The sequence below is a fragment of the Lactuca saligna genome, chromosome 4 (assembly GCF_052625555.1).
Source record: "Lactuca saligna cultivar CGN05327 chromosome 4, ASM5262555v1, whole genome shotgun sequence".
In the NCBI taxonomy this organism is placed as follows: Eukaryota; Viridiplantae; Streptophyta; class Magnoliopsida; order Asterales; family Asteraceae; genus Lactuca; species Lactuca saligna.
The window spans coordinates 114,602,661-114,626,068 of NC_136420.1; the positions used below are offsets into that span (position 1 = coordinate 114,602,661).

General features: G+C 33.7%; 2 protein-coding genes across 5 annotated transcripts; both read left to right on the plus strand.

Moving 5' to 3' along the window:
* The first annotated feature begins 4,891 nt into the window (after window positions 1–4,891).
* Window positions 4,892–8,013, plus strand: ML1 (MEI2-like protein 1). 4 transcript variants are annotated; one of them, XM_078991088.1, is made up of 8 exons: window positions 4,892–5,151; window positions 5,729–5,875; window positions 6,022–6,061; window positions 6,161–7,067; window positions 7,152–7,236; window positions 7,321–7,389; window positions 7,456–7,635; window positions 7,728–8,013. In XM_078991088.1, the coding sequence occupies exons 2-8, from the start codon at window positions 5,813–5,815 to the stop codon at window positions 7,854–7,856; spliced, it is 1,473 nt and encodes a 490-aa protein (XP_078847214.1). In that variant the 5' UTR covers window positions 4,892–5,151; window positions 5,729–5,812; the 3' UTR covers window positions 7,857–8,013. The 4 variants fall into 4 exon arrangements, with proteins under 4 accessions (XP_078847214.1, XP_078847215.1, XP_078847216.1 ...); XM_078991089.1 differs by lacking the exon at window positions 4,892–5,151 and adding an exon at window positions 5,210–5,651; XM_078991090.1 differs by lacking the exon at window positions 4,892–5,151 and having other exon boundaries at window positions 5,737–5,875; window positions 6,151–7,067.
* A 6,824-nt stretch (window positions 8,014–14,837) lies between these two features.
* LOC145042633 (uncharacterized) lies at window positions 14,838–18,377 on the plus strand. Its single transcript, XM_078991092.1, has 7 exons — window positions 14,838–15,049; window positions 15,559–15,955; window positions 16,086–16,242; window positions 16,329–16,373; window positions 16,463–16,628; window positions 17,427–17,800; window positions 17,901–18,377. The coding sequence occupies exons 1-7, from the start codon at window positions 14,918–14,920 to the stop codon at window positions 18,217–18,219; spliced, it is 1,590 nt and encodes a 529-aa protein (XP_078847218.1). The 5' UTR covers window positions 14,838–14,917; the 3' UTR covers window positions 18,220–18,377.
* Window positions 18,378–23,408: the final 5,031 nt, after the last annotated feature.

Here is a 23,408-nt window from a genome sequence, read left to right on the forward strand (position 1 = left end):
TTCGGTGAGTTCATACCCCTACGGCTTTTTCACTGTTTTCAATGTTTTCAGGGGTGGAATACAAGCAAACTAAAACTGTTTTCCAATCACAATATTAATGTGTTTCAAACATTATCTGACAAATCTATAAACTCTTTCACTCCTTATGTATTATGCTGAGCATAAGGAATGACTACTCGATTTCAACTAAATGGATTTTAGTTAAGAAACAATCAAACTAATCAAATTATTATGGGAATAATTTGGGGGTCTTTACTGTGCTTTCTATCGTATACTGATATCTGTACTAAATTATTAGATAAACTATGTCTGTTCAGTTTATCTCCGTATCATTTGAATGTATTATCCGATGATTTCATGTATGTATCTATACTTTACTGTACTAAGTTTCATAACTTTCTGTATGTCAATATCTTATAAGAACCCTGTGAATAGTTTAGTACTAGCTTGTGAGATAGTCACTAACCTTTATGGATGATTAGTAAATCCTTTCTGGAAGTGTAACCAGAGTCTCCTGGAGGGAGAGCGCGGAATTTGTGAATAGATCTATTCGGGACTGACAATCCCACACCTTAACTGCTAGCTACAGTTAGGCGGGCACGCCTAGGGTGACAAATTTCTGGATATCGTTCGACGTCTGACAAACGTCAAGGAGGTCACGTTGTCGTATCAGTATGGTTACCCGACTCACAATATGTATTAACACCAGCTTATTCACAGTTTGGGTTCAGGATCTTTATTTCGTTCGGGATAGTGATCCCATGGTTTTGTATCTATATTCTATGTCTCTTTCGGGATTGTGATCCCATGGTATTGTTTCTATGTCTCTTTCGGGATAGTGATCCCATGGTATTATCAAACTATTCTATATCTATGTCCTATACGGGATAATGATCCCATGGTTTATTCTTATATCTCTTTCGGGATAGTGATCCCATGGTATTAACTAAACTATTTGGTATCTAGTTCGGGATAGTGATCCCATGGTTTTATGTCTACAACTTGTACGGGATGTCTTTCCATCCCATGGTTTCTAAATCTGTGAACTATTCGGGATAGTGATCCCAAGGTTTTCTAAATCTATATCTTATACGGGATAGTGATCCCATGGGTTCTAAAATTTGTATCTTATTCGGGATAGTGATCCCATGGTTTCAAATCTATATTTACATACATACATAAACTTATCTCGTGTTAGTTCGGGATAATAGTCCCATGATCTTGAACCGTACTTTCGAATATCTCAAACTAACTTATATGTCTTTCAGGATAGTGATCCCAAGGTTTTCTAAATCTATATCTTATACGGGATAGTGATCCCATGGGTTCTAAAATTTGTATCTTATTCGGGATAGTGATCCCATGGTTTCAAATCTATATTTACATATATACATCAACTTATCTCGTGTTAGTTCGGGATGATAGTCCCATGATCTTGAACCGTACTTTCGAATATCTCAAACTAACTTATATGTCTTTCGGGATAGTGATCCCAAGATTTTCATTATATAGTTTTGTGTGCTAAACTATACTTTGTGATATATTATTGATCTTACAATTAGGAAAATATGGGGTTTTCCTGGGGTAAATACGATACATAATCGAATTGGTAACAAACGATAACTTAAACAATTTCACATAAGAAAATATGGGATTTTCTTGGATAACAAATCTTTTCGGAAACTAAAGGAAACCGATACATTTTCACAAAACAAAACCGCTTATGAACTCACCAGCTTTATGCTGATTTTCAAACCGCTTGTATTCTCAGGTCCAAGTTAGACAGGTACCCGGTGATCTCTTTTGGCGAAGACGGAGTGCGTAGAAGACTCGTCTCAACTTTTGTTAATATGATGCATATGTATATTTGTATAACTTTACTTTTGAAACACATGTAAACTTTCATATATATGTAATGTAATGTTTGTTTACTGTGAATACTATGTACATTGGATTTGATACACAACGTGGTAGTCAACCCCGGAGACGTTTCCGCCTTTGGTTTTCGGGGTGTGACAAATGGAAACCATAAAGTTGGCAACTTTATGTGTTATTAGGGTCTTAAGAGTGATATGGAGTTCGAATCTAGTGAATGGTTGATTTTTGGAACCTTGCATGTAAGTTGGATGTCTTTTCTTTAACTTTTGACCTAAATGAGATCTAGACATGTATTGGACATATATGTCTCAAAAGCATCAACTTTCCAGTGTATAATAGAGTTATAAGACCATTTAGAAAATTAAGGTTCAAGGCTAAATGGATTAAGGACTAAAAAGTTGGACTTTTAGCTTTAGACTGTTCTCACGATGTGAGACTTGGGGTCTCATGACATGAGGGTTGAATGATCCCGTTTCTGGTTAGCTTATTGGAGTTTACGGCATGGGAGAATGTTTCTCACGATGTGAGGTTAGCTCCAGTGACTTTTTATGTCTGAGTTGACTGAGTTGAGTCGGGATGAGATGGAATCGAACGGAGCGGGATCTCACGACATAACGAAGGACCGGTCATGGCGTGAGGATGGATAGCTGACATTTTGGGCTTTTGGTTGGGCTTTTATGGAATTGGGCCTTATACGTCTTTCGGATTTGGGTCGGTTATTGGACTTTTAGTGCAATTGAGTTTGGGCTTTGGTCTTTAGGCCAGTTGAGGGGAAGGGTAAAATAGTCCTTTACCCTATGAGTTGTGATCAGTGAATTAATTCCCGATTATGGTTTATGACTTGATTATTGATCATAATTGTATTTGATTGGTTAGTGCGGGGATTTTCAGTCTAGTAGCTCGAGCATCTGTTGGATTGTCAACGGAATGAGGTGAGTTTGCTCAATATACTGTAGGACATTAGGATTGTATGTGCTTGTAGTCTTTGTGACTCCTGTTGTATGTATGTATGCCTATGTGCATGTTTGCTATATGTATGTGGGGTGAAATAGACTCGGAGGGTGAAATAAACCATGTACAGCCTCGTGCTAACATATGAGTTGAAATAGACATGTGGGTGAAATATACCCGGTACGGCTTGAGCCAACACATGAGTTGAAATAGACTCGGTATAATCCTGAGCTGGCAGATATGCATGTTATGTGGTATTTTAGGGAACTCAGTAAGCTTTATGCTTACGGTTTATGTTTAAAATGTTTTTAAGGTAATCCCGGTTCGCGAGGGAAGGGCCCGGCTTGATCGCAACGCATCCACCAATGTTTCCGCACTCTATGATTTTGAGAATTATACTCTAATATACATTTGAATGATTGAATGATGTTTATGGTTGAACTAAAAATGATAATTTTACTTTATAATTTTTTGGATGTTACAACTAAGCTCGATTAGGCTCACGATCCCAAAACGAGCATATATATATATATATATATATATATATATATATATATATATATATATATATATATATATATATATATATATATATAGTTAAGATCAAATAAGAAGGAAATTTTTGGTAGGAAGGTAAGAAGTTTTTTTTTTTTTTCTACATATTTTTTTCGCGAACAAACAAAATGAATCATTAGATGATTCATTTGTAAGATGATTTACAAGAAAAAAATCTAAAAAAAACATCTCGATGATTCATTTATATAATGATTTTGTTGTTATTCACTAAAATTGTCATAAAATTGAATTTTTTCTTAATTTACTTAAAAATGAATCATAAATATGTTTTTTTGGGAATTTTTTTATTGTGAATCATCTTACAAATGAATCATCTAGTGATTCATTTTTTTTGTTCGTCAAAAAAATATGTAGAAAAAAAACTTCTTACCTTCCTACCAAAAAAAATTCTTACCGGATCTATATATATATATATATATATATATATATATATATATATATATTAAAAAATATTTCTATTTTTATATATTAAAATTAGTAATTATTTTATTAATAATTATCATTTTAACGAGTTAAGGTGTACCGTGTACAAGCCGAATCCGAATCTATATAAATCTATACAAACCGAGCCGAATCCGAATCTATATAAATCTATACAAACCGATCTCAAGCTCCATACCATAAAACTCAAAACAAGCCGAACTCGAACTTAAGCTCTAAAATTTTTAAACAAACTGAGATCGAGGCTAGTTATTCTTGATTCGACTCAACTTATTTGCAACCTTTTGACCGTCTAATCTCCCGTTTAAATTTATCATCTTATATATTCGAATCATATAAATATTTCTTATTAAAAATATATATGATATATTAATGAAGTGACAACTAATTCTATACTTTTACATATGAAATAATTAAAAGATGGCATGGGCCATCTACAAAATCCACGACCCATTACATTATCGTAATTGTCGGTTAAAACCATTTTAAAGAAAAAATATACCATTATTGAATAATAATTTCATGTTATAATAAAATAATATTTGGATGTGTATTTGTAACCGTGTATTATATTTTTTTAGTGTTTGATTAAAGCAATTATTTTTCATGGATCAAGTAATTATTTTTCTGGTAATTTATTTATGATCACCTATATTACCAATCTTCTTAAATCTTAATCCTAAATTAATTTAAAAAAGAAAAAAACTAGTATACTGATAACTTTATTATGAAGAAAAACAAGCATCGAACAAAAACCGGTACAAAAATAGGCAATAAATTTCTACATTTGAAATTAATAATTCAATGACACATAAAAAATATATTTCTATCATTTTCTGTATTAAACTTTTAAGCAATCGAAATTTACCTAATAATTAATTCTCTGAAAATTACATATATTCAAATCCCGTTTTTTTTTTTAACTTATCTTGTTAAAACACATTATTTAATTTTACTTAATTCATATTATATAATCGGGTTTAAAACATTGATCTTGGCCTAACACTACTCCAATTATTATTTATAGCTTGCGTATTATCTTAATTAATTTAACTGTCCCACGCAAACACACAAAACGCGCCCATTTCATTTCTTTCACATTTTGTCCTTTTCTCCTTCAAAGCTACACAGACACACCTATAGCTCACCGGTCACCGGACTACATCTACCCTCCGGCCAACTTTCCTCTTCCTCGTCTCTCACACATCTTTACAGTCTCCGGTGAACATGTGGATGCGTACATCTTAGTGAAAGAAGCTCATACACGTTTGTTGCTTCGAATTTCGCAAAAGGAGTAGGTCGCTGGTTAGTTCTGGTTTACCTAATTTTCTAACTTTCCAAACCCAGATATGTCTGTTAGAATTAGATTACCTTCTTTTGTGACAACTTATGCCCAAAATCGGAGCAGTCGTGGTTGGTGTAAGCGCGGCTCCTTTGATTGATACTGAATTTTTACATGTTTATTTTGTTTTTAGTTGTGTCTCGTTGCTTAATTTCTTATAATTTTGTGAATTTTGGTGTTTGGTGTACATTCGACGATTTGAATTGTTTCCTATGAACTTTGTGAAATTAGTTTTGTATCTGAATTTCGGAATTTTAGTCGAATTTCAACAATATGAAGCGGTTCGTACGAATGTTGGAAGAATTGGTTTGGATAACCCAAAAACAGAAGGAAGAAGACCTGTAATTAACTTGTGATGCTGTTCATAAGTACTTTTAAAAGTTCCGAGTGATCTCTTTCGTTTCTTTTAAAGTGGGTATCTGGTTAGCAGTAGTTTATATGCCTAAAACCTCCATGTTCATGTGTATGTTTTCACAACACATATTCTGTTAACTGTTAACTTTAATCTTTCTGTACTGAATAAGTTCTTATCGTTTTCAGATAATCTTGTAAGAGGGATCAAGTTATACTAACTCAAAGCCTCTAGATCTTTCATCAATCTTCAGTTGGTTTCTTTTGCCTATCATGCCAGTTGCTGTTAAGGATCAACAGGATACGTACAATCACAGAACATACTTTCCCAGTGAGGTACTCCTTTAACTATTGTCAGTATTTAACGTGTTTGTTTTATTCTATCATGTCCTATATGAGAATACCTTTTGTCTTTATTGTCTTCTTGAAAGATCTATAATTGTTATCGAGTTTCTGAAAGATAATGTCCCTTACTTTGCAAGGAACATGCTGGAAAATCAACTCTCAAAGCTGATAAGCAAGGTGAGCATTATTCAATCTGCACTTATACTTGTAAACTGGGAGTAGTTACCATGATTAGTTTATTATATGCATAGCTAATAGAGTATTAGTTTTCTGCAGTTACCCCACCCAAACCCACATGCCTTAAAGAGGAAAAATCATTAATTTGTACCAAAAATTCACAAACTATTGAAAGTCTTCTTCCTGATGAAGAAGATCTCTTCTCCGGGGTTCTTGATGAATTGGGTTGTACTACTGCTACTATGAATGGTGATGATGAAGATTTTGATCTGTTCAGCAGTAGTGGAGGCATGGAATTGGAAGAAAATTCTAAATTATATTTCACTCAACAGAATCCTGCAATTACTAAAGGACTTAATAACACTGATCAAATTCAAATCAGTACTTCAGACTTTTCAATTCCCTGTGAACACCCTACTTTCCATCATCAATCACTACCCATCAGCCATGAAAGTTTCTATAATATGTTGAATCCATACATCCCACAAATGGAACACATGTTTAGGGGTTCACCTTATAACACCTTCCAAAATCATCATCATCATCTAACCCCTGTAATCTGGTCACATTCTCCTCCATATGTTCATAATCAAAACATCTGTGCTCATAGCTTCCCCAATCTTCATGGGTTATCAGAAATGCTGCCACCTGTCTTCTCATTTTCACCTATACACAAACAACAAGCAATCGGAATCGGAATTGGAATCGGAATGGAGGAGTCTTGTAAACCAGATGTTGTTATTCCAGTAGCATCTCCTAATTCCATGATGTCATCATCTCCACATATTAATAAAACCCATAAATCTCCCAAAAGGGAAACAGAAACTACATTGCCATTATCTTTTATAAGGCCAAGGGGAAGAACAAGAAGAACCTCACATGGTAGACATGAAACTGTTTCCTGTCACACTCACACAGATGACAAAAAATATGAACTTGATATTCAACGTGTCTTGCGTGGTGAAGACTCTAGAACAACATTGATGATCAAAAATATTCCAAATAAGTAATTGTTTCTCATTCTACATATCATCAAGATTCAATATGTTAGGGTTTACTTTAGGGTTTATTAAGTTACGTATTATTGCAGGTATAGTTCAGCAATGCTGTTGGCTGCAATTGATGAACATAATCAAGGAACTTATGATTTCATTTATCTGCCTCTTGACTTCAAGGCAAGTATTATTTCACATTTTTTTTTATACACCCATAATCATATTTTCTATAAAAGGTGAAGTTTCATGTATACTTTTTAACAGAATAGGTGCAATATGGGGTATGCATTTATAAACATGATCGATCCACTTCAGATAGTGCAGTTTCACAAGGTGATGTTTGTTGTCTTTTCAGTTGAATTAAAAACAATATGAAATAATGTTGATATGTTTTTTCAGTCATTTCATGGGAAAAAATGGGAGAAATTCCACAGTGGAAAAGTGGCATGTCTTGCATATGGTCGAATTCAAGGAAAAGCTGCTTTAATTGCACACTTTCAGGAATCAAGCTTGATGAATGAAGATAAATGTTGTCATCCTATTCTCTTTACCACAAATGGCCCAAATGCTGGCAATCAGGTATCATAGATTTTTTCATTTGGACAAAGGGCATTCACGTCTTTTTACATATGCAAAACAGCCCCTAACTTTATTTATGTGTGTCTGTGTAGGAGCCATTTCCCTTGGGTCCAAACATGAATTCTAGGCGACACAAGAACAGGTGTAATGTGCGCCAAATGAATGAAAACCTAGAAATTTCATCGACTTCGTATGCGTGTCAAATAAAGAACTCCATATAAAAAAGGGGAGAGTGTTTGGATAAAATATAAATATCCGTAGTTGTTTGAGTAGTCACTATCTTGATCCATTTTTTGTTATTTCAAAAATGGATCAAATTCCACTTGTCGCAACTCTTGTGTTGATCCATTTTTGATAAAAATTTAAGGAATTTTATTACTTGGGTTTTTTCATTACATGAGTATGAGGTGTACTTTGAGTGATGATTGTGTTAGGTTTTCTATCAACACACATAATTAAAAGGCGCGGAGGAAAATAAAGGACAAAAGATTCGAGCTTGATGGTTCTAAAATATCTATAAAGAATATGTTTCATTTTAAACAGGGTTTGATATAAAGTTTTATGCAAAAAATATTTCACGATATGATAAGATTACTGGTGATCACTGATCAATGGGTAGATTTTGTGAACTTTTTTCCAGCTTTATACACTTAAATACGATATATGTAATATTCATAATTTGGGTTCAATAGAAAATTGACACAAATGTATTATTTCGTGTTCATTTTTATACCTTGGTGTAAGAGAACCGTTTATGCGTTAAAAACCAATGAAATACTAAGGTTAACCATTTACTATGAATGTTATATATTTTTAATTAAAGGGTATTCTTGTTTTTTACGAGCTCTCTTGAAGAAGGTTTACCATTTGGTGAAAGATTCGGATACGCCTGCTGAACAACGTTGCGAACCTTCTCCTTGCTGCCCTAGTTGAAGCCCGTTGTACTTGAACTTGGGGCCTCCCATATAGGAACGCCTTAATCAAGTGAACCACTAGATTACGGTTACTAGAAATGTTATCTTATTCGTAATTATTGTATAGAAGAATTATAAAATCGAATATCTTATGATATCGAAATATGAAATTTTGTATACGATGATGGGTAGTATTGCATTTAAATGACAAGAAAGGATTATATCTATAAAAAAATATATAGTTCATTCAATATATGTATTTCCTATTGGTGCATATTATTGGTGGTATAGATCTTTGTACATCATGGCCCACATTAACGACTCTAGTTTGTATTTATTTTTACCTTGTATTCTCTTAGAAATTATGATTAATGAGAGACAATATTTCACAGGGAAAGTCATATTATAATATTATAATATGGTTTCAGAACAAAATCTTATCAAGTCTTTGTAAATTCTAGCATTCCTTTCTCTTCGATATTCTAGCATTCCTTTCTCTTCGATATTCCTTTCTCTTCGATATTCTAGCATTCCTTTCTCTTCGATATTCTAGCCACCTTCAACCCTAGTGTGTCAGTCTCTCTTCATTGACAACTCCTCTATGAAAAACTCGTAATTGAGAAGCCATACGACATCATCAACATCAAGTCTTACATCCCTCTCATTTTTTATTTGATCATTTCTTATTTAGATTGTTTGAACTATGAAAAACCCATTGCATTGGTTTTGGTGTTGTTGATCATCCCGACGAACCAAACAAAAAAAAATCCAATTACTTTTAACAAATTTGAAAGAAACGACATTGATTTCATTGTGAAATTATGGATTTTTGAAACGATTTTACAATCTCTTTTACGGATGAACTTGAAGAAGGTATGGAAGAATCTTAAAGCACTTTTTTTGTGACAATAAAGATGCAAAGGCAATTCAATTGTACAACGAGCTACACAACATCTCCATCAGTGATTCCTCCAATACTGACTATTGTACCAAAATCAAGTCGATTGTTGACCTTCTTGATAATACTGATGACATGATCCCTGAGAAAAAGTTAGTCTCCTACACCATCAAAGGGCCCTCCCCTAAATTTGACTATATAGCTAGTATCATCTGTCGTCGCTCACCACAACCATAATTCTTGGAGACTATGTCACTTGTTGAAGAATAAAGAATGGATAAAGTCCATCATCGGTTGCTTCCAACCTCTCACAATGATCACTCGACAACTTCTTTAGTCTTTACAACCAAGGAATCCAACAAACTGTGGCCGTAGTGGAAGATGTTGTTGTCGCGATCAAATTACATTTTCTCCCTCATTGCCACAACATACTTCCCACTACATATTTGGGTGTGGGTATGGCTGGATCTCGTGGAGCCTCCACACACCATCGCTTTCCTTCTATCTTGTTGGGCCAAACCCAAACATCACTACTGATTTCCATAGTAGGCCACCAGCCCATTACCAACTTCCGCCAACAACCATAATTCAATAACGAATGCTCCACCAGCCACTAGGCTAGTCCTTTAGTCCCCACCTGTACTGTTACTCGGATAAACCAAGCTTGCCTCCTCCATGGACATTGGTTGCTAATACGAGTCAAACTTTTCAAGATCAAGCAACTTCTCTCACTCAAATGTTTAATACATGTCTCTTAACAAACTTGATATAGTACATGTAATATAATGCACTTCTCATCTTCATGTCAATTTAGATAATATACACTCTGTTACTAATAATTGAATTTATTCTTTGGTATTAATTGGTGATGTATCAATTTTTTTTGTACTAAAACAGGATACCACCCTTCCTCACCATTATTCATATGTATCATTTCTCTCAATCACGTTCTTATAACATATATAAAATTTATTTTTTATTAATTTTTTACTCATGACATTAAATGTTTTATTGAATTTGATGAATTTGGTTTTTCCATGAAGGTTTATCGGACTCGTCAAACCCTCCTACAATGTGACAGCTCATGGGATCTTTATCCCGTCATAAGCTCGTCTCCTTAAACTCTTATCTCTATTAGCCCAACTATATGGTATAAGCGTCTTGGTTACCCTGGTCATCTCATTTTTCATATTTTGGTTTCTAGTCATTTTATTCATTGTATAAAAAGAAATCTTCTATTTTGGGAAGCATCTCAGTAGGCAAACATGTTAGCTTCCATTTACTTTATTAGATTTTTTTGTGTATTTTCCCATTTTAGCCAATTAATTAAGATGTATGGAGTTCTCCATTGCAAAATGCAAATTAGTAGTGATATTTAATATTATATCATATTTCTTAATCATTAATCTCATTTTCTACGGGTATATTTGTTACATTTCAAATATGATATTTTCTTTAAATTCCTCCATTTTTGTGCTCACATTAAAACTCAATTTAATCGGGATATTCAATCCTTTCAATATGAAAACAATGATAAATTTGATAATACTCAATTTCATCATCTTTGTGACTCAGAGGTATCCATATCTATTTCTCTTGTGCTCACACTTCCCAACAAAATGAGAAATTAGAAAGAACACTAAGGACCATAAACACCATGATTCATACTAGTGTTTTTCAAACACACCTTCTCTCGCCTATTGGGTTGAAGCCTTACATAGAGCTATCTATCTCCTCAACATTATTCCATCCATGATCCTAAAAAATATCACTCATTTTTGTAAACTCTTCCTTTAAAAACTTACATATTCCCACATATGTTTCTTGATATATCTTTGCCACGTGCACATCACCACCCAAAACAAACTTTCCCTACTAACCACCATGTGTCTTCCTTGGATACCACTCCTAATATCGTGCATATATGTATATTAACCTTACTACTACGAAAGTCATTATTTTACGTCTTGTGGTCGTAGATGAAACCAACTTCCTCTTTGGTTCATGACACCTTTTGGTCCATGACACCTGATCAACCACCATCATATGAGTTTTGTAAATACTTTTGATCTCATTTCTATTATATAATTTCCTACGTATCATACACACACCTAAACTAGTCATCTCCATTCCTAATGCAAAAAAAGAAATTATGAATCATCAAGTAGGAGTAAATTTAAGGTTAAAACTAATTCTAATGTCAAAATTAGTTCAGGACATAGTCAAAAAGAACCTATGGTTGCTTAAAATTACCCTTAATTTTATGGTTTAAATATGTATCTGATAACGCTTAAATTATACTTATATTCCGTGCACTATCTTAGATTTGTATGATTTAAATATGTGTTCGATAACATTTAAATTATACATAATGATCTTACTCCAAAGTCCAAATCAACATTTTGGCAAGTGAAAGTGGTAGTAAATAACTAGTGATACCGAATAATCTAACTCTAGCATGATATCATCCAACTTATGAATAGAGAACTCATCTACATCTTCTAGGTCCACCTATCTTACTCTGCCTTGAATGTATCTTATTATTGGGAAGTTTGTGAACTTCCTACCATGTTGGAGCTTAATAATGAACATGGTGGGATAACCTTTTGTAAAAATCAACAACATATAACAAAAATTAGCGCTTATTAGTCATTTGTAATGCCCATTCATGGTACGTATTAATTCATTAAATGTCTTTTATAAAGAGCTACTCGGTGAGTAGTAGTCCTAACTCGTCGAGTAGATGCCAAGTTGGACGCGAGGTTTAAGTGATCTACTCGGCGAGTCCGCACCTGAACTCGACGAGTAGGCCAATCTGGAGGAAACCCTAATCTTTAGGGTTTGTACCCTATTTAAACGTCCTTATATCCCCCATCCCAGCCTCTAGCACCTTTAAAGCGTTTCCCTCTCAAAACCCTAGCCCTCCATTGGTGAGCTTGAGTGATTCCTTCTTAATTTTGAGTGTTTTGGTGTATTTTTGGAAGTGTAGAAGAAAAGAAAAGAGAGAAGGTGCAAAGGAGAAGAAGGAGATCCAGAAGCTAGCTTCCATTTGCTACTTCATCTGGTAATAAAGCCTCTACCTTATTCATTTTCCTAGTAGATCTTTATATATGCTTGTTTTGCCACTTTTGGGACATTTCAAGGTCCAAAATCGAGATTGGAGCTCCCTTAGGGTAGTGAGCTATAGATCTTGATATCATTAAGCCCCAAGAGCTCAAAGTAGCTACCTTTATGCAAAGCATGGCCTTGTTCCAAACCTTAGGTTCCCATTTCTAGCTTATTTTGGTGTTTTAGCTTCATACCTCAATGCATGTACCTAAAGTTGGCAACTTTACGTGTTATATCGACCCTAGAAGCTCAGATCTATGAATTGGATGCACTGGAATCGATTAGAATCAACTGTTTAGTGAGGACATGCATAGGACTCGAGGAGTTGTTCTTGGACTCGGTGAGTCGGAGCGCAAACCCTCCTGATATCTCCGATTTTAGAGTTGTGAGTTGAATCAGCGAGTGGAAGAGGACTCAGTGAGTTAGAACAAGGATCCAGAAGTAGAGGGACTCGGCGAGTCGAGTCGCGAGTTAGATAAGTGTGAGTCCGGGAACTCGGCGAGTTCATAGTAGGAATCGGCGAGTAGAGTCAACTAGGAAGTTGACTTTGACCAAGGGTAAAATAGTCATTTTACCCTGAGATTAGTTATCAGTATTTGATTTAGTGTTTATGAGATTTGTAGTCGGGGAGTTCCGGAGCAGCAGTCAGATAGTCTTAGATTTAGCACCTCAGCAGCCAGCATTACTAGGCGAGTTTCCTTCCAGTAGGAACGGGTCTATGGCTACAATGCCGACCCATTTAGTTAGCAGTAGTTTTGGACCTCGGTCCGATGCAGTAGTTAGATTGCTTGATGTCTTTGTGATTCAAGCATGTTTTGTGTTATCTGTTCCGGACTTCGGTCCGATGCAGTATGCAGTATATGTGCTTATACTAGTTGATATTAGCGGTGTAAACAAGCCAAGCTGAGCCCGAGCCTGACCAAGCTCGAGCTCGACTCATGAACAATTTAGTGGGCTCGCGAGCCTAATCGAGCCTAAACGAGACTCCACACACACACACACACACACACACACACACACACACACACACACACACACACATATATATATATATATATATATATATATATATATATATGCTCGCTTAGGCTCGCGAGCCCATTAATTGAAGCTCGGGCTCATTTAATAAACAAGCCTCATATTTAGGCTTGAGCTCAACTAAGGCTCGTTTAATTCGAGCTCGAGTCGAGATTTTAACGAGTCGATCCCGAGTAGCTCGGCTCACTTACACCCCTAGTTGTTATGTTTATGCTATGCTATGTTATGCTCAGTCAGTTTTCGGACTTCGGTCCGATGCAGGGGACAAGGTCCTAGTCAGTTCCGGATTTCGGTCTGATGCAGTTAGTTCCGGACTTCGGTCCGATGCAAGGGACAAGGTCCCAGTCAGTTCCAGACTTTAGTCCGATGCAGTTTTCAGACTTCGGTCCGATGCAGAGGGCAAGGCCCTAGTTAGTTCCGGACTTCGGTCCGATGCAGTGAGCAAGACCCAATATGTGCTTTATATGTTATTGTATGGTATGCGGTAGTTTAGGGGAACTCACTAAGCTTCGTGCTTATAGTTTTAGTTTGGTTTCAGGTATTTCCACAAGTAAAGGGAAGAGCTCGGGATGATGGCATCGCATACACCACCGCTTCAGTTTTTGTCCTGGGAGTCGATTCAACTTTTCGTAGATATGATTTGATACATGCTTGATACAGTTTTCTCATGATACTTTATTATGGTTTTGAGATATTGACGTATGAGTTTTTATTTTATGATACTGATATAATGATTTAGTAATGATTAAACAAAATTTTTTGGGTCGTATTTTGGGATGTTATATCATTGGAGATGGTTTATTAGGTTTTGAAAATTTCCACTAAGAAACATAACAGATTACCATAGAAATTCCTTGCATCAAAATCTTGATAACTTGGCCTAACTATCCCTACAATGAAGATCAATCGAATGAGTATGGTTGTTTGATTAGGGTTTTCTCAATAATGAAGAGGGTGTGGTGGATAGTCAAAGGATTGATTAATAAGATTTTGTTGAGATTCTCTTTAGAGATGATTATAAAATAAACACAATAAGATAGACAAATGGAAAGACGAAAATACCTCTGGGCTTATAAGCACATCGTAGAAATTAACCGTAAGAAGTAACACATGGGACCAAAATCATTAAAAAAAAGAATCCAAAAGTGCTTGTTTCCTCTTATATCAAAAAATAAAAATAAAAAAATGGCAACCACATGGACCATTTTGCAATTTCCTCTTATATAAAATATCAATAGTGCTTGTTTAAATATACGAAGGCGGTTCGAGGATTTGTGGGGAGCGGTTATCGGAGAAAGAGACTCTGTTTTACTTCCGGAGACCGATGGCTGCTTGTGCCAATGGCGATGACAAGAGCGACATGGAAGAGCAAGAGGAGACTTTGGTGGCTTTGATTGAGCACCGTACCAAAGAAGTGAACCATCTCCGTATGCGTGTAGCCTATTATGAGTCCGAGGTTTCGTTACTCCCTCACTCTCTTCACATTTTACTTACGATTGATTTGCTTTTTGGTTAGGCGCATCACTTGGTCAAGTTCAGTAGTAGAATTTGGAGTTACTTGTTTTGTTTCAAACACCGATCTTCGGGTTTAGGGTACATATGTTCATCTGAGCTTTTTCTACTTTGGGAAAACTTATTACATTGTGTTAAATTAGGGATTTAGATGTATGAAGTCGCTGAAAACAAGTAAATGATGAAAATCACTACTTAGAATCAAAAAGTTGGTCTGGTTGTGCATGCAAAAGACTTCTTTATGAATAGTTAAATAGGTTTACTGATCATGTGCACATATATGAACTCATAATTATCAGTAGTTTAGTTTTGCAACATTTGTCATTTCCATTTGGGGTATACATGAATACGTATTGTTTGTACAAGGTGATGATCTTCTTCTTGTATGCCTAATTAGTAGCCAATGAGTTTGATTACAGTAATAGCTAATATTTCTTTTAAGAAGGTATGCAGCTTGATGAATCTCTGAAAAAGTTGGAGGAAACACAACGTCAATTAGCTCGCCTTCGAAGTCGAAGCTGTGATCCATCTACAAGATCTGTTGGAAGAAATGTAAGAGTCAAAAAAGAAATATCAAGTAGTCCTTTAAAGATCTGTGAAGATTCTTTTCATAACCTTTCTGCTGAAAGTAATGGAAGCTCATGTGATAGCTATCAAGAGGCATGTCTTAAAACCATCAAAACCAAACCAAAACCTCTGCTTGTTATTCCTGGTATGAATCCAAAAGTGATGACTGAATACAACCAAGCTTCAAGTGAAAGAAAAAGTCTTGTGAAAGAAAAAGGTTATGGAATCTTACCTAAACAGGAAGCTGTTGAGAGTCAAGCCAGAGGGACAAAAAGAAAATGTGGTAATTCTTGAATGATTAACCTTATCTTTCTCTTACCATTGTCCATTATTGATGTAAGATAAGTTTGCATACTTTTTTTTTTTTTATGAGTTTAGAGACTTATTGTTTACTATGTTTTATGAATTTACAGAGGAAAATGAACATAAAGATTTGAGTGAGGTGATATGCAGCTCTTCTTCACCATGTATAGTCAATTGTGGCACATCCAACCACATCCCTAGTCAACATAAGAGAAAACTGAGAAGTCTTGTCCTTTGTCCAACAAATGATCAACTTTTTGTTACCAGGTATTTTTCCCTCCCTAATTTGAAATCAAAATTTTCATGTTATCTCAAGAATTCAACTTTTGACCCTTTTTTGAATTTTTTTTCAGTGCTTTGGATGGTATTGTAAATATGTGGCAAATTCAGGACAGAGGGTATGTTTCAACCAAATCAGATCTTGTTTATGTATTTGGTGATGCTAATTTTTTTTAATTAATCAAATTTGTTGGTAATCTGAGGTTAGGTCACATGCGAATCTTGTTAGTTCAATCAATTGTGCATCCATGAAACAAAGAAGATGGCCTGAAGATGTTGCTTGGCATCCAAATGGAAGCAGTTTGATCTCTGTGTATAGTGCTGATGGTGGAGACTCTCAGATAGCAATCTTGAACTTGAATGAAAGAGAAGAGGTAAAACACTAAAACTTAGAGTAAATTACAGCAATGGTCCTTGTGGTTTGGTGGAATTAGCAGGCTCGATCCAATTTCAATTTTCGTTGCATGGCTCGTCCTTTTGGTTTCATTTTGTGTGCAGTTTTGGTCCTTGAGTCATTATATCGTTATATCTAACTACTGTGGCTGTTAGTTTTATAAATATGACCATTTTGCCCTTGGGCCAAACTAATAAAAAAACACTATATGGTCCGAATTTGTAATTTACTTAAACATATAGATATGCATATGCATACATGTAGTAAATTACAAATTTGGACCCTATGGTGTTGTTTTTATTAGTTTGGCCCAAGGGCAAAATGGTCATATTTATAAAACTAACAGCCAGTAGTTAGGTTTAACGATATATTGACTCAGAGACCAAAACTGCACACAAAATGAAACCACAGGGACAAGCCATGCAACAAAAATTGAAATTGGATCGAGCCTGCTATTTCCACCAAACCACAAGGACCATTTCTGTAATTTACTCAAAAACTTATTATTTTTATGGATTTGAATTTTTTTTTCCAGGTAACATTTAAAGTAGATCAGTGAATTTATTTAGAGTAAATTACTGAAATGGTCCCTATGGTTTGGTCAAAATTACACGTTTGGTCCCTAACTTTTTTTTGCACTCGAATCGTCCCTGTGGTTTGATTTTGTTGCGTTTTTCGTCCCTTACATACATAAAGTTAGGGACCAAACATGCAATTTTGACCAAACCATAGGGATGATTTCAGTAATTTACTCGTTTATTTATTATTTGTTTTTCAGGAAAGTGAGGTGAGATTCTTGGAAGATAAAGGTCATGTTAAGGGCATTATAAACAATGTGATGTTCATGCCATGGGACAACAACTGTTTCATTACTGGTGGAAGTGATCATGGTGTTGTTCATTGGACTAAAAAACACAATGATAACAACTCATGGAAACCTAAATTGCTACACAGAAGCATCCATTCTTCAGCTGTTATGGGAGTGGCTGGCATGAAGCAAAAACAGACAGTAGTTTCTGTTGGAGCAGATAAGAGAATCATCGGCTTTGATTTACACACTGAAAAACCAGATTATAAGCATCAGATAGAAAGCAAATGCATGAGTGTTGTACCTAATCCATGTGACTTCAACCTTTTCATGGTTCAAACCGGGTAAATTGCAATTGATTGATTCACTTATATGCTTCAAACCGGGTAAAAAGAAACAACCTCTTAATTCTTATTCTGTGCTAATGTTTTTATATATTTGCAGTACTCCACAAAAGCAACTAAGATTGTTTGACATAAGGTTGAAGAATACAGAAATACATGAATTTGGTTGGAAGCAAGAAAGCAGCATGTCTCAATCGGCTTTAATCAGTCAGACGTGGTCCCCAGATGGTTTATATATAACTTCAGGTTCAGTGGATCCCATGATTCACATATTTGACATTAGGTTTAATGCTAATCAACCCTCGCAGTCTATTAAAGCTCACCAAAAACGTGTCTTCAAAGCTGCATGGCATCACTCTCTTCCTCTACTCATTTCCATATCCTCAGATCTCAATATTGGATTGCATCATATCACATAAACTATAAATCTGGTTTTGGGAAATTTTCAATATTGGTATATTGAAATTTTTTATGTAACTTTGTAGAAGGGAACATGGTTGTTGCAGAAGGAAAAGAACTAGCATGAGATTTTGGAAATGGTATGCAAGCTTACAGAAAAGCTAGAACTTATAACTTAGTATGGACCTCACACACGCACAGACAGACACTTTTTGATGATGCGTATATGTAGGGTTTGATGTGAACTATGATAAAGGAGAAAATTAAAAGATAAAAGCTAAAAGCTATAAGCTATGAGTAAATTATGCTTGATATTAATGTTTGGTATTGTGGAAAGAAAACTTAGAAATTGGATAGTATGGACAAAAACATTAACTTTTTAATTGAAGATTCGGAGCTGTGCTTTTTAAAAGGTTTCTAAATAATAAAAATAAAGGTATGTAATAAATAAATAAATAAATAAAATAATAATAAGTAATAGTATAATTTTTAAAATTTTAGATAATTGATTTAAAAAAAAATATTACATAATCTTGTATTAAACCATTAAAATAAAGAAATAAAGTAAACAAAAACAATGATTAGAGGGTTGATGAAAATTAAATAACGTGCAAGTGTTCCAAATAAAAAATTTTGAAGCGTATATAATGTATTCAATAACTTGCTAACATCACCAATTGTGTTATTGGGGTGTGTTCTCATCTTATTTTGTTTCACCTCAATGTGAGGGATTCCTCTCTCCTTTCCATCTAGGAAATAATCAATAATATTATTTTAAGCCGGTTATATCATACTTATCATATTTTTTAAGTGTTACATTATTTGTTACCAAAGCCTACAAAACTGGCGGGTATCGTACCTCATTTTACAGCACTTTTTTTTAATTAACAAAATGTAATTAATTAAAAACATATTTTTTCTATTTATTAATTGAGTAACATGTAATTAACTAAAAAACTTAATTAAATTAATTGAGACGATTACATTTCTAAAAATGAAAAAAATACATAAAAACAATTACAATCCTAAAAAACAACAAAAAAACATAAACACGATTACAATAAAAAAAACAATTACTATTTGTAATATTTTTTCATGATGTCCGTTGTAGCCTTCAAAACCATATCGAGTTCGTCTCCGTAAAGATGGTCAAAAGGTTTTGTTAAAAATTCCATATCATGACTTTTTTGCTTCTCCTCTTGAGGTTGTTGTTTTTCCTCTCTTGATCTTTTTTTCTCCTCAAACTTCTTCTTTTCAAAACTCAAACGAGCCTCAAAATTCAAATTATAAATTTCCAAACTACTAGAAATTCTATTTACTTCAGCCCATCTTCTCGTTCTTGATGTATTTGACAACGATCCTCTCTTTTTTGTCCTATCCCGACCCATTGGACAAACTACTTCTTCAAGCTCGAACTTATCCACTTTGTTCAAACCAACCCCAAAATGCGCATCCGATGAAGTAAAGTAAGTCGTCATGGAAACTTTGGTTCTTTTCGAACTATCTTCTTCGCTATCATACTCTTTTATCCATTTCGCGGACTTGAATAAAAACCTCCAAATTTCAAGAAACTTAAACGACTTATTATTATTATTATTAACAAGAAAAAATTTAAGAGCCGTCTCTAAAATTTGTTCATCGCATTCTCCACTTTTCCGTTGAGTTAACAAATTGTTATAGATGCCGTTAAATTTAGTGATAAATTTATTCATCTCGCAAAACTTGCTAGTACATTGATCTTTAGTGTGATACTATCCACAATTCATGACCTTAAGAAAATGTTCCCCTTATGCGTCGCCAAAAATGGTCATCTTTTTGCGCATTTCCTTTCTTGGAATCCTTCGAAATATTGGCCTATGATTGTGCTAAAACCAACTCTTTGTCTGCTTGCCATAGTTGAGACACAATCTTCTCTTTACGAACTGATGTTTTTTTTTTCTTTTCCATGTTTTTTGGGGTTTGATGATTCGGATTGGGGATCGACTACCGGTTCAGGATCTGGTTGAGTTTCCTGGACAAATTCGTCTTCTTGTGACTGACCGTATTTCTGGAGAGGGGGGGGGGGGGGGGGGGGGGAGTGTTGAAACGTGGTTGGGCTAAGTGGTTGTGTTGTGTAATATTGTTGTGGTATTTGTTGATAGATAAATTGTTGAGGTTGGAGTTGGAGGCGGGGAGAAATTGAAGACGGATCCATTTGTGGTTGGTGAACCAACGACTTAGCCGGATGAATATTTGTACGCGATTTGCTACGAGCAGTAAATTGAGGGCTAAGTGGTTGTGTTGTGTAATATTGTTGTGGTATTTGTTGATAGATAAATTGTTGAGGTTGGAGTTGGAGGCGGGGAGAAATTGAAGACGGATCCATTTGTGGTTGGTGAACCAACGACTTAGCCGGATGAATATTTGTACGCGATTTGCTACGAGCAGTAAATTGAGGGTTGTTTGGATTCATTTTTGAAATGCAAATGTTTTAAAATTTGTGTAGAAGGTGGTTTGTGTGTGAAAAAGATAAAAGAAATGTTGTATTTATAGTGTTTTTTGAAAAAAAAAATTAAAAATACAAATTTCTAGCTGTTGGCATCGGCTAGAAACGTCTCCTCCCCCATTTTTTCGTGAGGCAAAGCTATACCCGAACAAACATTTACTGTATTTTTTTGCACCTCGGGGGTGTTTACTGCATACCGCATCTTACTGCTGTATGCGGTACATAGTGCACTGTGTAACCTTACTTTTTATATGGGAAAGGCTCTTATACTATATAAGCGAAAGACGCTCTTATACTATATAAGCGAAAGACTCTCACCATGGTTGGGAAAGGCTTTTACCTCACCGGCTCACCTTCACCGCATCTCCACACCCCATATATAGCCTTACTAGGGAGATCACCTAAAAAGTAAGATCAAAGCTAAATGAGATCCAGACTCATGCTATCGTTAAAGGACTCAAACCCTTATGTGTTATTTGCCTAAAAGTTATGATAAAAACCATAACCCAAATAACTAGTTTTGGTAGAATAATTCAAAATTATCAAATTGATGACCAAAAATACAAGTTTGAGTAGTTAACTTTTGGGGTGTGATAAAAAACCAAAATCGAATAACTAAACCGAACTAAATGATGTTTGGTTTATTTGGTTTATTTGGTTAATTATGTTTGGTTAATGTAATAATGATACTTCATTTGATTTTGTTTAAATTTTCATTATTTTGGTTAAACCGAAAAAACTGAATAAGTTTTTTAATTAATTTATATTTTTATAGTTTATATCTACAAATTAACATTTTATATTTTAATTAATAGATTAGTTATTAAAAAAGATTCATTACTCAGTATTTAATTATTAACCATTATAAATCTATAACTGTTTATATATTATATTAAAAATCAACAATTAGTTAGACAAATGTCGATTAACCTTCGATTATTTCTGTCATCTTTAGATATGATTAATGTTATATTAACCAACCTCTAGAACTTGAACTTGTATGACTACATTGATATTCCAAGATAACATATTGTGGAAGAATAAATATAATATATTATGTATTAGTGTATTTTTTTTTTCATTTGGTAAAAGATTTTTAATTTTTTTTACCTTTAGTTTAATATTCTTTGTACATACAAAATTTGATTCACTTTAACCGGTACCGAATAAACTTAACTGATTAAACCGAACTTTATTTTGTTTGGTTATAATTAGCTTTAAGAAGTAGAAAAAGAAAAGGAAAAAAAACCAAATTGATTAAACAAAAAACCAAAAAAATCGACCGAATAACACCTCTAGTTAACTATCTTGAAATAAACCTCTTGTTAACCATCTTGAAATAAACTTTAACGACCCATATCGAACAAATATGCAATTTGGGTATTAAGTGTTGTTATCTTTCGGTGAAATTTCCTTATTACAAAAAAAAAGAACGGATTTTTGGTACTTAATCGTTAGTAAAACTTCATGTCATTTGCCTTCTGTATTTTTTTCCGTAAAGGAAAACCCAACAAATAAGTCAAATATTTGCAAATCCCTATACTAATAAAAGTGTAGTTCTTTTGTCATGTGTCATCATATTAGACTTTTTAATTAATGTGTTGCGACTTGTCAATATATTAATTCTCCATTTTAAATTTTTTTTACCTCCTCATTAATGTTATGCTATTTGTCAATGTATTTATTCTCTATTTTAAAATTTAAATTTTATATTAATGTTTTCATTCATTCACAAATAAAAAATATCTAATATATATTAAAAATTAATATTACATATTTATTTGAATTTACGATTATAATTTCACATAACTAAAAAAATATCTCTTAAATTAATTATTTATTTAAAATAACTGATTAATAATGTTAAGTTTTTACTATAAAAGTTTAATTAATTTTTATAACTGTGGTTCCCACGGGTTATAAACTAATATAGAATGTATATGAAGAAGACATTGGCGGATTATGTAGTTCATATTTACATAAATAACTTAAATCCAATTATTTATTTATTTATTTATTTTGTGAATTGGTACTCGTTTTCTTTAAAATTAATATATATTGTACAAATGGCTTTTATGTGTGAAAACATGTGTAAAATTATAAAAGACTAATATTTTATTGGCTTATAAAAGACCTAATATTTTAGTTGTTTTTGTTTAAACTTAACTATTTTTTTATTTTTTTTATTTTCTTTTTTATTTTATTATTATTATTATTATTATTATTATTATTATTATTATTATTATTATTTATTTTTTTATAAAAAAATCCATACATTTTGACCAATATTTTTGGTTTGACTTATATATCCGGCTTTTAGATGGATTAAACATAGATCTAATTTAATTTTGTTAGATTGGTCTATTTGGATTAGTTCTCCATTAAACTGTATTTTGTAATCGTTTCTCTAGTATCTTACTTGAGTTGTTTTGGTTCATTTGGTTTAATCTATGGTTGTTATTCTAAAAAAGAAGGTAAGCTTCGAATAATTGTTTGCTTACGTGGTAATAAATGATGATCTAGAGCATTTCTTAACTTAGATATGAAAAACATATTGGGGAATGACATATAGATATCAAAATACATGTTGGAACAAAAAACGTTGGGCTAGGATTAGCCTTTCCTGTATTAGACTGATTGGTCTAGAAGCTTTGGAGAGTCAAAAACTCATATCAATAGTTTTGTTTGTCTTTATTTGAGATTTATTTATAATTGAATCAGATT

Bases quoted from the DNA above. Each gene is read 5' to 3' on its own strand.
- LOC145042633 (XM_078991092.1), top strand. From the start codon at position 14,918: ATGGCTGCTTGTGCCAATGGCGATGACAAGAGCGACATGGAAGAGCAA. The intron at 16,374-16,462 runs GTATGTTTCAAC...ATCTGAGGTTAG, and splicing joins TGGCAAATTCAGGACAGAGG to GTCACATGCGAATCTTGTTA. The intron at 16,629-17,426 runs GTAAAACACTAA...TTTGTTTTTCAG, and splicing joins ACTTGAATGAAAGAGAAGAG to GAAAGTGAGGTGAGATTCTT.
- ML1 (XM_078991088.1), top strand. From the start codon at position 5,813: ATGCCAGTTGCTGTTAAGGATCAACAGGATACGTACAATCACAGAACA. The intron at 6,062-6,160 runs GTGAGCATTATT...AGTTTTCTGCAG, and splicing joins TCTCAAAGCTGATAAGCAAG to TTACCCCACCCAAACCCACA. The intron at 7,636-7,727 runs GTATCATAGATT...GTGTCTGTGTAG, and splicing joins GCCCAAATGCTGGCAATCAG to GAGCCATTTCCCTTGGGTCC.